Source organism: Rhinolophus sinicus, chromosome 17 (genome assembly GCF_057876585.1).
Source record: "Rhinolophus sinicus isolate RSI-liver-muscle chromosome 17, RSI-T2T, whole genome shotgun sequence".
NCBI lineage: Eukaryota > Metazoa > Chordata > Mammalia > Chiroptera > Rhinolophidae > Rhinolophus > Rhinolophus sinicus.
Genome location: NC_142517.1, coordinates 191,231,034 through 191,245,795, shown reverse-complemented (window position 1 = coordinate 191,245,795; position 14,762 = coordinate 191,231,034). Strand labels below are relative to the sequence as shown.

The 14,762-nt window shown below is 35.6% G+C and overlaps 1 protein-coding gene across 6 annotated transcripts in view; it reads left to right on the top strand.

Annotated features, from left to right (window-relative positions):
• The window catches only part of ERBB4 (erb-b2 receptor tyrosine kinase 4), a 1,041,923-nt gene that overhangs the window by 982,376 nt on the left and 44,785 nt on the right, over nt 1–14,762 (top strand). For all 6 annotated transcript variants that reach the window (XM_074312694.2, XM_019727015.3, XM_019727016.3 and 3 more), the window contains one exon: nt 14,198–14,353. In XM_074312694.2, coding sequence (XP_074168795.1) covers nt 14,198–14,353 — 156 coding nt within the window. The remainder of the gene's footprint in view (nt 1–14,197; nt 14,354–14,762) is intronic.

The window sequence follows — 14,762 nt, the reverse complement described above, 5'->3', positions numbered from 1 at the left end:
AATCTTGGACATTTTCTTCTGTTAATCTGTCTCTGTAAATTTGATTGCTAGTTGAGCTAAAAGAACTCAGAAGGTGAGAGGAATATTGTTTGCATGCCCCCACATAAGCAAGTGTTGAAGGAGGGCTTGTTACTCCTAACTGATTATAATACATAAAATGTGAAAGCAAAGAAATGACTTGGAGAAGGAATTGTTAATCAAAAAGGAACCAAACATGAAGCTTTGAAAAATTCTCAGCCTATTCATATTGGGGGAAAAAAATGGAGAACACATTTTGAAAAGAACATCAAGAGTATGGATGGACTATAACTTGAGAGTTTATGGGATGATACGAGCAGGAACATTTCCAGTTTGAACAGAAGAAGAGATGATAGGACAAAATGAAAGAAGGCTGTCAGACTCCCTCAGTAGCTTCTCAGGATGATGGAGCTATTTGGCTGCAAATGTGCACTATTCTTTAAGAGGGAAAAATGTCCTCAGAGTCAATTTAGAGATTATCAGGCCTACTGTCTTGGTTTCAACAGGTCAGATGGCCTCTGCCCAAAACTTGGGGCCAGGACTGCCCTGTGGAGCTGCAGAGCACGTGACATTACTCAGCCCAGCTCAGCTATGGAGGCAGGACCTCCACCCCAGTAGTTCCTGAAGGGAGAGCACTGAACCAGAGCTTTGAGATCTGATGGACTTCACCTTGCTAGAATTTGGACTCGCTTGACACCCATGACCCTTTCCTCTTCTCTATTTCTCCCTTTTGGAATGGGAATATCCTATCCCTGTGCCCCCCCACCCCCATCCCCCATGGTATTTTGGTAGCAAGCAACTTGTCTGGTTTTACAGGTTAACTATCTGGAGAGAAACTTCGCCCCAAAATGAAACAGATACCTCAAGTCTCATCCATATCTGATTTAAATTATATTTAGATGAGACATTGGACTTCAGACTTTAGAGTTGATGCTGAGATGCATTAAAACTTTTGGGGCTTTGGAATGGAATGATTGTAATTTGCATGCAAGAACACAAATTTTGAGAGGACAGGGGTAGAATGGTATTTTTTGTGATGATCTGAGATGACTAATACACCAATATTCCTATTTCCGAAATGAAGGCTCTCTGTTCAGTTTTCCTTTATGACTTTTTAATTGCACTGACACTGTCACTAGTTTCACCTTCTTGAAATTCTCTCATTTCATCTCCAACTCCACAATATCACTCTGTCCTGTTCTTCTTCCCTGAATCTATTACTTATAGTCATTCTTACTGGTTTCCTTTTCTGTTGCTCTTGCATTTAACAATAATGTTTTTCCTGAGTTTGACCTGGAAAAATTCTGCATTGTGTAACCCTCTCTTATAACTGTATTATTACTACTAAGCTCCTGTCTTTATCTGCTGCTCTCAACTTAAAATTAAATTCCAAGTTATTGCCTTAGTCAAACCCTAAACTGTGGCTATCTGAGCTAGTATGAGAGTATTGTCATGAATCTCCTTGATACTTTCTAATCTATTTTATCATTGTCTATTCTTCACGCAACTTCCAAATCAGATTATGCCAATTTGATCATGTCATCAAAACTTCCAGTGACTTCTTTGCACATCATATTAGGTAGTTCTGTTAAGTTAGACACTCAGTTGTGGTATTTCTAACCCTTGTCAATTTATGTCACATCCTCACAGAACTTTGTGGGTGTGTCTTTTTTTCCAGACATATCATTCGTTACCTTTTAGGATTCTGCTTTTTTACATGCTTTTAACGCTGTCTAAGATATTCTTTACTGACTGTATTATAGCCAAAAATGTAAATATCTATTTTCATTCAATAGCAAGCTTACATTCTACCTCTTCTGTGAGACCTGTAATCAACACAGAATGTGTTACCTTCCCCTTTTTCTGTACTTTTGAAAAACTTCCTTTACACCGTCTGTTGTATCCACATATTTCTCGCACACCAGATTATAAATAGCTTGAAAAAAACCTGTCATCTTTGTATAGAAAACAATGAGCAGAGTTCCCAACAGTATATATATAGCTATTCAGTAGATGACTGCTAAGAGAAACAAGGAAACTTTATCGTTTTCAACAATCTGTAGAGTGAATTGTGCATACAATGTATATGTACATACAATAAGCTAGACAAAGATTAATAGAAAATAAATAATACTTGTTTTTTTCTACCGGTTCTTTTAAGTAGCAAATAACCTAATGGAATATGCATACATAAATATAAATATAAGGAGGACCTGATTTTTATACATAATAAATTCATAAAAGAGGCAAAAGTAAAAATCTGAAATGTGAACAATAGAGCTACATGTTATAAGTGGGGTTCAATTATAGATAAGAGTATCATAAAACATCTAAATTTGCTTTACCTTTACTCCTTCTGTGCAGTGATGGATTTACAGCTTTTTCCCCATGTACTTCAATTTTTCTATTTTTAAAATCAATATATAGTCATCCAGCTTAAGTTCAATAAGTGTACAATAAACACTAAAGATATGCTAGTTTCAGCATAAATAATGATATCTCCGTTTGTTTTAATTTTATTGATTTCATGAAAACATTATTCTTAACATATTCATTTTCACCCCATTTTCTTTTTAACATTAAGGAAATAAGGAAAGTGTCATTCAGGTAATTGTATGAAGAAATGAAAGTATACAAGCACAAAACAAAGTTTTGCTGAAATTAAACTATTGCATAAAAGACAGCAATACTGGGATATATGGTTGTTGATTGATAGATGATCTTTGGGATTCTAAGTTTAAAAGTATGCTTGAAATGTCTCAGAAAAAAATATTAATTAAAATGTATTGGGGTGAAAATGGTTAGTAAAATTACATAGGTTTCAAGTGCACAATTCTTAATACATCATCTATATATCACATTGTGTGTTCTTCACTCAGAGTCAGTTCTTCTTCCATCACCATATATTTGACCGCATTTACCTTCATCTACCACACCCCACACCCCTTATCTTCTGGTAACCACTAAACTCTTGTGTATATCTATGAGATTTGTTTCTTTGTTTGTCTTGTTCCTTTTTTGTTTTCAGTTTTATATCCCACATATCAGTGAAGTCATATGGTTCTTGACTTTTTCTGTCTGATTTATTTCACTTAGCGTAATAATCTTAAGATCCATCCATGTTGTCGCAAGTGGCACTATTTCATCTTTTCTCATGGCAGAATAGTATTCTATTGTGTATATATGCCACATCTTCTTTATCCAATCATCTATCGAAGGACACTTTGGTTGTTTCCATGTCTTGGCCACCGTAAATAAAGCTGCAATGAACATCAGAGCACATATATCTTTACAGATAAATGTTTTCAGAAATTTGTAAGTTGTTTTAAAGCTGAAATTTTGAAAACTAAGAATCATCTATAATGTAAGGTGCTGAACAAACAGGACAATGATAATAACTAACAATGTTGAGTGTTTACTATTGAACAGGTACTTTTCTAAGAGTTTTACATTCACTAACTCATTTACTTCTCATAATAACCTATGAGAAAGGTGCTATGATTATCACCATTTTGTACATGAGAAAGGTGCTATTATTATCCCCATTTTATAGATGAAAATACTGGCAAACTGAGAAACAAACATAACTAAGGTCACACAGATGTCTATAGTGAGTGGTTGAGCTAATATTAAAGCTGAGAAGTATTGTTCTACAGCCAACACTCATCACTGTATCTCTCTCTCTCTCTCTCTCTCTCTCTCTCTCTCTCTCTCTCTCTCTCTCTCATCAAAGATGAACAGAAGTGGGCTGAAAATGACCCTTTAGAACGTGGTTTGTGTGATGTATATTTTCAAGTTCCTTCCATGGGAGGTCTTAATTACATAGTCTGTGAACTGGAGAGGAGTACAAATGAAAAGGGCAGCTTTCAAATTCCATTTTGTCAGTGTGCATGCGCAACACGCTGATCTTCCACCTTTGTAAAACTATTATAGTATCTAGCACAAAACCCCAAAGTTTTCTAAATGTAAAATTGTTCACTAATCAATTTACAACATAGAGGCAAGTAAGCTTGAAAATTAGTAGGGATTTAATATCAAGAAATGAACAAAGGGCTGATATGATAAAAATCACTAACATTAGAAAATTACTTACAACAATATTAGACAGTTATTGTCTTTTTTTCCACTGTCTTTACTTTTAATCGTTATGAGACTATATGTTTGTGACTATATGTATTATTGTCGGCAGTGCCTTCTCTCAAAACCTGGTGATTCAAAGGAAATAGGAGGAATATGGATGAATATAAGGGGTAGAGAGAGGAGGAAGTCGATCGATCAACTACTGCTTATTGGCAGTCTAAACTGTGAGGGATTGGAAAACGTGAGGAGTGTCAAACTGACTTATGTCATCTCAGCAGGAGGGCACCAATCACAGCCCCAGGCAGTTAACAATCCATAAGGGTTTGAGGCAAAAGAATGAAAGATGGTCAGATTAAATTTCTAACTTTTAGGATTAGAGAAAGCCAAAACATAACTTTCTACTTCTGTCCCTCACTTTGGCATTTAATTCTCTTAAAAAATAGTTTTACAAACCAATCAGATCAGTATTTGAGTGCTCAAATGGGAATCAGGTGTATTTGAGTTATTTTCTACTCTTCACCTGAAACTGATAACGTTAGGCAATATGCTGTATAGTTATTTTAAAACTTGGGCACAGACGACACAGTGTAATTTATAAATATATGTTCTTTCTGCTTTACATAAACTTTGATTTAGCCACACACTGAACGTTGTTCTACAACAATGCTTAATAATCTCAGGGTTCAGTTTTAGGTAAGTAGACAGATTGATATAAAGAAAATTGGACGTGGTGAGGTCATATAACAGAGAGACACAATCTACTTTGAAGTTAGGAAAGGCTTTATGGAAGAAATGATATCTCATTGTGATCTAAGAGACTGTTAGATTTAACCAAATATGTCTGAAGCATGGTAGGAGAAGTATAACAGTGTATGGTGAGGGGGTGTTCCAAGTAAAGGGAAAAGTAAGTTCAAAGGCAAAAGAGCCAAGATAATTTTCCCATTGGCTTGGGACATAGAGATCCAGTTGAGGAATTCCAAGAAAGAAAAAAGCTAGAGGTACAAACAGAGTCAAGTTGCTTGTGGACTTTTTTTTTTTTTTGTACAGGAGAGAAAAGGTGGTTCACTGCATGTGCACAAGGACATATATGTATGTGTGCGGGAGGGTAATAGAAGATAAGAAAGTGCCAGAAAGTGCATGGAGGCAAAGAAATCAGCATTGCCACAGGGGCTCCATCTGTGGGTTTAATGGCTGCAGATATCAGTGCAGCCCTTGGTGCCCTAAGAAAAAGCACCAAGAGTATTTATGGACATCCATGAGGCTCCCCAGAAATACCACATTTCTATGCTGTAAGTAGCTGTAGGTTCTTCGGAAACAAGTTGGGCCTAAAAATAATGAAATATGTGTCATTCCTATGACACCGTATGTATCCTGAAGCCTATGAAGACAGCAGAAACTCAGATGACAACTCTTTGCCAGTTAAAAATAGAGATAGACCATCTTCCTTTTATAGTCATGTGATGATATCTGATCCTATGGTGGTGATATTGATCTAGAAATGAGCCAAGGAATAAAGCAAGAATCTCTTTCTCTTGTGTCCTATGCAAAACATTACAATTCTGTCAGAGGGAGAGTACAATAAAACAAAGGAATTGCATGAAAAAGGGTTTCTAAATCAATTCTAAGGAACTGAGATGAAATCTGGAAGCTCTAGTTCAGATACTTTTGAGGATTTTGAAGAGGAGCATGAGTCAGAGCTGGCAATTGGGAAGCAGCTGGTTGACTTTCAGAAGAAAGGATGTAGGTACCACCACTGCAAGTTTTACATGTGCTGGGTAAGCATTTGCATAGTTGGACCAGGTCCATTGGTGTCCAAATAAGACAGAGGCAGTAGTCATTGAAATTCTTTAGTTCTGTACAATGGCAGAAGTTTTGCTTTGTAATAAGGATACGTCATAAAAAGCGATATAATTACCTTAAGAAGGAAAATTGTTTAGACATATCCCCCACTAGTGAACCTTCTGGCTTTCAACCAGTAGCATGCAACTCCATGAAACCACAGAATATTAGTAATGATCTGTTTGTGTTCAATTATAACTAAGGTGTCCGATATTCAACCTCCTCCCTGTAGTGTGTGAATGTATTTGCACAATATGTATGCTTAGAGAAAGGCTCAGCTTCTATCTGTTCATCTAGAGGTTGCGGTATTAATAGGTTGTACACTTCATTGATTTTTAATTAATTTATTGAGAGACACAGCGGATAACTGCAGCCCACAGGCATGTTCATTTTCATTGCAGTCCATGTCTTTATTGATCAGCTGCCTAAGCAGCAGAAGTAATCCATTTTAAGTATACTTCTCTGAGAGAGTGTGGACACTATACGATTCACTCGTCCCGTTGTAATGATATTGGCAAGAGGTCAGTGAGAGGGGAAAACTGTAGCATGTTTAGTATTCTCTTGGTCCAGGCCGATAAGCTTTTTACCTACTATTTATTTAGTAGGAAAGCAGTGTTTTTTCACATGTGCTTTTAAATCTTACTTTATTTATTTGTTTATTTTATTATTATTTTGTTGTTTCTTGAAGAGAATTTAGAGTCCCAAGAAGGCTGCCCTGTAAATTCTTCCAATGAAAGTTTCCAAAAGCTTATAAAAGGTGGTAAATTAACTTTTTGAAGAAAAGATAGGGAACAAGAAGAAAAACATTCTGTTATCCCTGCCAGCCTCAGGAATCTGTAAATGGTGTCCTCATTCACTTCTTCCTGGTATTGTAATGTCATCTTTGGGGGTTTGGCCTAAGTGCTGCAGGGCTTGCTTTCCTCTATCCCGTCATAAATATTGTAGACTTTTAAATTTGCTCCACCTACACTACAAAAACAAAACCAAAAACAAAAACAAAAAAGACGCCGCTACCTGTAATCCAAAAATGCCACTGTCAGTCAAGTGACAAGCAATCTTTAAATTGTCCAAAATACATAGTTCAATTCACAAACAGTTAGTTTGTAAAGTGCCTCCAGAGGCACCATCTTTGCGGAACCCAAAGAGAGCTGTTTCTAAGCGTTAAGTACGTATTATGCACAAAAGTTTTAGCTTCATTGAAGTCTTAGGGAACCCATTGCCTGTATAACAATCATTTGTTATACTCATATGTGCTGTCTTTTGTTAGCTTCATATATTGTTTTATAATCTACTGGCTATAAAGGTAAAAGTATTGCCTCTAGGGTAAAGATGCCTGCAGTCAAATCTTGTTTCTTATAAGCTTTGTCCTTTGCTAGCTATCACCATTAGGCGAGTATTTTTCTCTGTGTGTCAGTTTCCTCATCTTAAAATGGGAATAATAGTAGTAGAGATCTCATTGAGTTCTTCTGAGTCCCTGTACATATACAAAGCACTCAAAACTGTGCCCTACCACAGAGTGCTTCATTAAATGTTAACTTTTATATATACAACATGCATAATGATAACATACACAATTATATTTTGTCTTCCCCATATGATTTTAGTGTTCTCGACTTGTAAGAAACCTCTCTATGTGTATCTTCCACAGTGACTATTTATACCACTGTGTGTCTGGATTCTCCTACACTAAAATTAGTGCTGAATAGTAGATAATTTATATTGTTAAACAAATTTATAGCATTGCACAAATAGTGTTTGTGCTCAATTCAATTTGTTTGTAGTGTCAAAGTCATGGAGGTAAGTTTGGTGCTCATCAATAGGGGAATAGACAATAAGTTGACTGTGCATGCTTGTGTTAAATATATATATGCTTGTGAGTTTAATTTCATGGAACAATGATAAGCAATAAACTGGACTATGTATAGCAACATGGTTGAATCTAAAAAAAAGCATAATGAGCAAAACGTGATCCTACTTAGTGCGCACCACTATTTATGTATTAGAAATAACACAAAATGCTTTTGTTAAATGCAGATAAAAATAAATAAAATATGTATGAAGGAATGGAAACACATACATTAAAAACACTATTATGAATATTTATGATGGATAGAAGAATGGGATTGGGGTGGAGAGTAGAGGGGAACAGTGATAATACTGCACATAAATTATAGAGTATGGTTAGCTCAAAATTCCATGTACCTGAGGTCCTAAAAGAAAACAAAGAAAAGCGGCATACATATTGCCTTAGGTGGACTTCCAGAAAAGTCTCTGAGACAGATTTGCATGCAGGACATTTTTTGTTGTTGTTGGCAAGTATGCTCAAGAACAATATCCAAAAGGCAGTGAAAAAGCATTATTAGGTAGAGGGAAAAGTTGGGCTATGATGAAATTGCACCAGAGGTCTCATCTAATCCCCAGGGTACCCTGGAACTGGAATAGCTCATCAAAGTTGCCCAAGGGGGTGTGGCCTTTGTAACCATGCATCAACTAATTACTGGATGTAGCTGCTTCCTGTGAAAGGGTAAAATACCCAGAAAAGTGGCTCCATTTTCAGTTAGGGGGGCAGTGCCCCAAAAATGATGCAACTGAGATGGGAGCCATCATCAGTCAATACACCCAGAAGCTGAGAATATGAGTCCATTGATCCTGAAGAGGTTCTAGGGTCTACTACATGCGGGGCGGGGGGGCGGGGGTGCACACCCATGCATGAGCACACTCAGATATATCATTGGGACACTGAAAACATGTTTCAAATAGCAACAAATAATGTTTTCATTACATATTATTAAAATGACAGAAATTTGGTTATCCTCAATTTCAAAATCTTAAGAACTGCAACTGACCAAGTCTCTTAAAGATCAGATGTAGATACAAGTGAAAGATATGAGAATTAACCATTTTTAACTCCAAGCCAGTCTGAGACAATCATGTAAATCTGCTTTCTTCCTCTGAGCAGCGTGATAGGAAGAACATTCAGGAACAAGTAGAATGAGACACACAAGTCACTACACCTAACACTGCTCGACAGCCAGTAGGTATTTCAGTTGGCTGCCGATTCTTTTGTCTTACAGTAGTCAAATAGTATTTTGAATAAGAGGGCTGGAATTGAGGTTATTTATTTATTTAGCAAACCATGGTATCTTAGAATATTGAATGTTCTAGGTGTTTTACAAATATTAAGCCATTGAATCCTGAAGACAATCCTCAGGTTAGGTATTATTATTATCTCCATTTAGTGGATAAGAAAAGTACAACCCAAATAAATTTGCCCAAGTTCACACAGCTACTAATAGCCAGAGTTTATTTCTGATCCGTCACCTTAAACATTCGGTGCACTGAACTGACTTTTACTAAAACATATTCACGGCTCTCGCTAAACATTTGAAGGGAGGCATCTACTCTACCTCTTTCCTGACTGTTGTCTGTGTCTATTATTGGACCATGATTTAATATTTTAGATGGATATATTTTACAGTTCCATCTATCCTGGAATAAAAATTTAAAGCTAGAGGACACCTCAGAGATCATTTAAGCCAATCTGTCACTTTTATAGGAGAGGTGAAATGAGCACCTATGGTCGTTAACCCAGTGAGCAGCATGTCAGGACTTCTTCTACCTCACAACATTCAGTTCTGTATGCTTTCTACTCAGCCATGAATCAGCTTTGGCTGGTTGACAAGACTTCTCAGTTGATTCAATTACAGAGCCCCCTTAGTTCCCCTTCATGCACTATTTGGATGAAGTCAGTTAGTTCTTTAAAAAAAGTCCGCCTTTTTTCCCTTGACCATGCTCATATCTTTAGCCCTAACAGTAGAGAGCATTATAATTGTTCTTGTCATTGTTTTTCCTGGTAGAATTGCTTTTAGAAGGAAAGGTAGAAAAAGAGTGATTTTCATTTGAAGCTCCTTTCCTGAAGCTCCTTGTTATTGAGAAAGCTTCTGGTTATTAGAATGAAAACAGGAAGAAAAACATGTCCTCTTGCTAACTCCAGAGATTAATGCCTGTGAGAGCTGATTGCAGCTTGAAATTTTTAGCTCCATATATGTGTTTGATGAAATTGTCACATGGCCTATATGTGGGAAACGAAGATCTATTGTCAGATATAGTCTGGTCTCTCTTGACTTCTGTTAGCTTCCTGTAGCTGGGCAGAATACATTTTCACATTGGATTAAATAATAATAATAATAATAATGATGATTTTTGCTAGACAGCTGTGACTCAAATATCATAAGATTAAAAAGGTCATTGCTAGATGTTCTTCAATAGCAATGTTTTAAAACTAAGTGTCACTGTTTTGTTTTGTTTTTCCATAGAGCAGTTTATATATAAGTCAATTCTAACCACAGCTTAAAACTTTAAATTCAATTATAATAAAATTATCCTTGGATTCTGTATTAAAGTGCATTTCTGAAAGTCAAGAGTAAAATTTGACTTTCCCTAGGTTCTCTGTGTTCACTGACATATAATTTAAAAGGTATGAGCAAAATAGAAAATAAGTAAGCATTCATTGAAAAGTTATTATAACACACAGAGCAAAAATGAAAAATGATAAAATTCTGAATGGTTTAGATAACGGTAAATTCTGAATACTTTGTGTAAAATCAGACTTATAGTACCTGGATCAAAAAGTAGATAAAATGCTCCTAAAACTCATCTACTGAAAACTCCCCTTAGTGCTGAATGACAAAAGGCAGATACTTTGGTACAACACGTTTACTATTTTATTCACCCATGGAAAATATTATACAGCATTGAAAACTTTTTGACCTCTTTTGTAACCTTTATTTCACTAAATTCCTGAATCTGTGATCTATTTATGGAGGGCACCAAATATTTTAATAGATTCCCTACATTTTTCTTCTCCTATATGGCAGCATCCTCAGGTGAGTCATTATTAAAATAATACTTCCAACAGTAATTATTCTAAAACTTGTATCTACACATTAATCATGATGAGTAGGTTGTAGATATATATATATATATATATATATATATATCACCATTTGCAAACATTTATTGAACACCTACTGTGATATATTAGTTGAGGTTCACAGATTTTCTGAAATAAGCAATTCATTTAATGAAGGTATATGATTCTTGTGTGTGCTAGGACTATATCCAGCTATGGAACAATGATAAGAACATGCTTATTCTGCACTTATTACATGCCAGTTACTATTTAGTGCTTTACATGTAACCTATTTAATCTTCACAACAACCTGTGAGATAGGTGCTATCATGGCTGTTTTAGAGAAGAGAATGGTAAGTGACAAAGTGTTTAATTAACTCACCAGAGTCACACAGCTGGAACATGGCAGAGCTGGGGTTTGATCCAGACAACTGACTCCAGAATCTGCACTCAAACTCACACCACCATCCTGCATACCTTGGGGACAAAGCAAGAACTGAGTTCCCAATTCACACAATTCAAATTCCTGCTATATTATAAATGGTTCTATAATTTAGCTGAATGTTAAATAGAAATACAAACAAGTCAATCACCATTGCCTTGAAATTTACAGAAACATCTAAAACTATTTTTTTTTTCTGTGAAAGTAACTGGAATATTTTAAAGGTATATGACTTCACTGTGTACATTGATTTCTACATACCCACACAACCCTGTGATCCATCAAAAGAGCAGGTAGGCTTAAATATATGCAGATTTAGAGTTCCACATCAGGGGATCAAATCCATGTTCTCAGCCAGATGACTTGGAGCAAGTAACTTGTGCTCTCATAGCCTTGGTTTTCTCATATTTTAAATGTGATGAAAACAGTATGCATCTCATAAAGTGAAGTTAACGACCGATGAGGAAGTGTTGAGTATAATTCCTGCCATGTTCTAAGTGCTCGGTCAATGTTAGCTGTGGTTGTCAGTGTTAGTATTCCCATAACGTACTTCAACTGAGCTGACATGGCAAGGATGTGGGAGTTGCTACAGCTCAAAGTCAAAGGTTTCTTTTCAACAAATGCAGCATTCTTCTATCATAATGAATGACTCTTCTTTAATCATCTTTGAACTTCAAGGGACATCAGTTTATTTTTGTCACTGCCTTTTCTAATAACTATCTTCCTCTTTAATGCCTCACACTCTGATTTAAGGAGTGGTTTCATTTTAAGGCAATCTAGCAGAGAATGTGACTCTAATGAGATCTTCCAGTAAGAAAATCCTACCTTAATGATTGATGTGGAGAAGCCTATTGTGAGCAATCCATAGATGATTCAACACTCTAATTCAGGGTGTGAAAGTAGGACTAAGGTGGCAGTCATAATTAAGGCTTTGAAAGTGTGCATCTGTACAATGATATTTCATAATTACAAAGCAACCATAACAATGTATTTTGATGGTTTGGTAATGATATAGATGCTTCTGGTTGTATTTATTTTAATGATGGTTGGGTGGGTGGGACAATTGTATAGCAATTATCATCTGGTTTCCTCAACTGATTTTTTTATTGTTTTGAAGAAAATACATTTTTTTCTGGACAAATAGCAGTGCACTACAAGGTATTCTATCACCTGCTGAGGCGTGGTGTATAGAATATGTAGGAGCTTTTCGAGTTTTTGAAATTTTGCTTGTGATGTAAAATGCATCAGTAGAGTTTTGGTGAATGGGACATTTCTTAAAAGGACAAAATTATTGAAAATGAATTATCTCCAAGGCAATACATTTATTTATTTACTTTTTGATCCTTCAAGTCATCTAAGGGCTATATGTTTTCAGATTCACTTTATTCTAGGAATTGTGAAGTTGGCATAATCAAGTGAAAAGCACAGTTTAGGAAAAGGGGCAGAAACTCCATAAATCCCAATCGTGGGTGGATTTCAAAAAACGCTCATACATGTGGTGTCACCCAACTGCTGACTGATTGGAACATCTCAGGCAGTATCTCCAATGGTTGTGTTTAATGGGCATTTATATAGAGTTTGGCACATGATGTCGTTTGAAGCAATCTTCTCTTTCCACTACGCTGAGTATACAGTTCATAATTTTTTGACCTGTGTGATTTATGTGTCTGTTTTCTACAGCTTTTATTTTGATATCAGAAACCGTTAATCTTTCAAAGTCCTGCAGTTGTAATATTAACTGCACACAGCACTGATCTGCAATTTGCATGAGAGTATGCTTTAACCATTTTATAATAATTCTGATTTGCTTTTGAATGACAATTTTTTTTACCACCTAAATCCTCAAATAAAGAATCCCTCCTAACTCTTTAATAAAAATATGTTTATTTAAACAAAATATATTCACTCTAGCCCTCTGAGTTCATTTCTTTGGCATTATATCAACCTTTTAGTTAAGACTAGTATTTAATGGCTCTTAGTTTCCCTACAGCTGAGGTAATGATTTATAATTATTGCTTCTATGAAATTTAAAAAATCTGTGTAGATACTAATATATATGTTATGTGTACATAGATGGCATATCTACATATAATATATGCATCTGTATGTGTACATAAGTATATGTAACGTGTGTGTGTATGTGTGTGTGTGTGTTTATTGGGGGAGAGTCAGCTATATCTCTTGTTGGCAATCAGTAATACATTTTATTTTCAATTATCCTGTATGTGTCATGAAGACAACATATTAAAGGCTAATTTGAGGGTCGTTATAAACTATATAATTTCATTTGTGGGTTCTTATAATAACAACTAATGTCGTCAAAGCCATTTTTTAAAATTATAGGCTGTTAATGACTCTAGGGTATACTTTATTTTTGCATAATTAATAATAACAGTATGATTCTCCAGCCTTGATAGACTCAATGATTGCAATTTTGGCCGTTAAATATTTATATGAAATACCCCTTTTAAAATTATAGATAGGTAAGTTTGTTTGGAGTGGGTGTGTAGGGCAAAATGATATGACACAGAAGTTACTGAGAAGAAAATATTAGGAATATGTGAATTAGCCCAAATATGAGTACATGTTAGCTTAACTACTAAGACACCTGCACACCTCACTAATGAAAGTGTTTGCAAAAGAATATCAAGTCTGGGGGGAAAAATGATCTAACATTTAGCTCATGTGTAGGTAATTTATTCTTCTTCATCGGAATTTAGGGAGAAAAGGCCAAGCTATTTGTGGTTTGCTTTTTTATCCCAGATTTTCCCTAATTTTGAAAATATTCCAGATTCTGCTTCATGTAGAGAAATCAAGTACTTTCAACTGAATGCCAAGAAACTTTTTAGATAATGGAAAAGCTTAGGCATTAAGTGATTATCATTGGGCAACTTGGTGTTTTTCAGGGAATGATGTATCTGGAAGAAAGACGGCTTGTTCATCGTGATTTGGCAGCTCGTAATGTCTTAGTGAAATCTCCAAACCATGTGAAAATCACAGATTTTGGACTAGCCAGACTCTTGGAAGGTGATGAAAAAGAGTATAATGCTGATGGAGGAAAGGTGAGTATCTTTTTGAGAGAAATAATGCTTGAAAACGTAGTATGATATCCTTTTATCTCCTTATATTTTTATAGGCAGAAGCCAGTAAGCTTTAGGTCTAAGAGATTATAAAATTCCAGTTCTACCATTTGCCTTCTCTCTGCCCAGGGTAAAAAAATATATAGAGAGAATACATCACCAACTTTGATTTCTCAAAAGTAGCTAAAATAAGATGATGTATGTCTGAACCCATGTGGTATTTATGTCAGATCCAGTGTTGGAAAGTGAGTGGATCCTTAGGGACTCTAGAAAGTAAACTTTAATCCAGGGCCATAGAAATTGCTCCATTGATCCTAAAAACATAGGACTGATTCTTACATAAGAACACAACTTCTCTCTCATAGATTAGAGAGAAGCTTGGCTACTACTA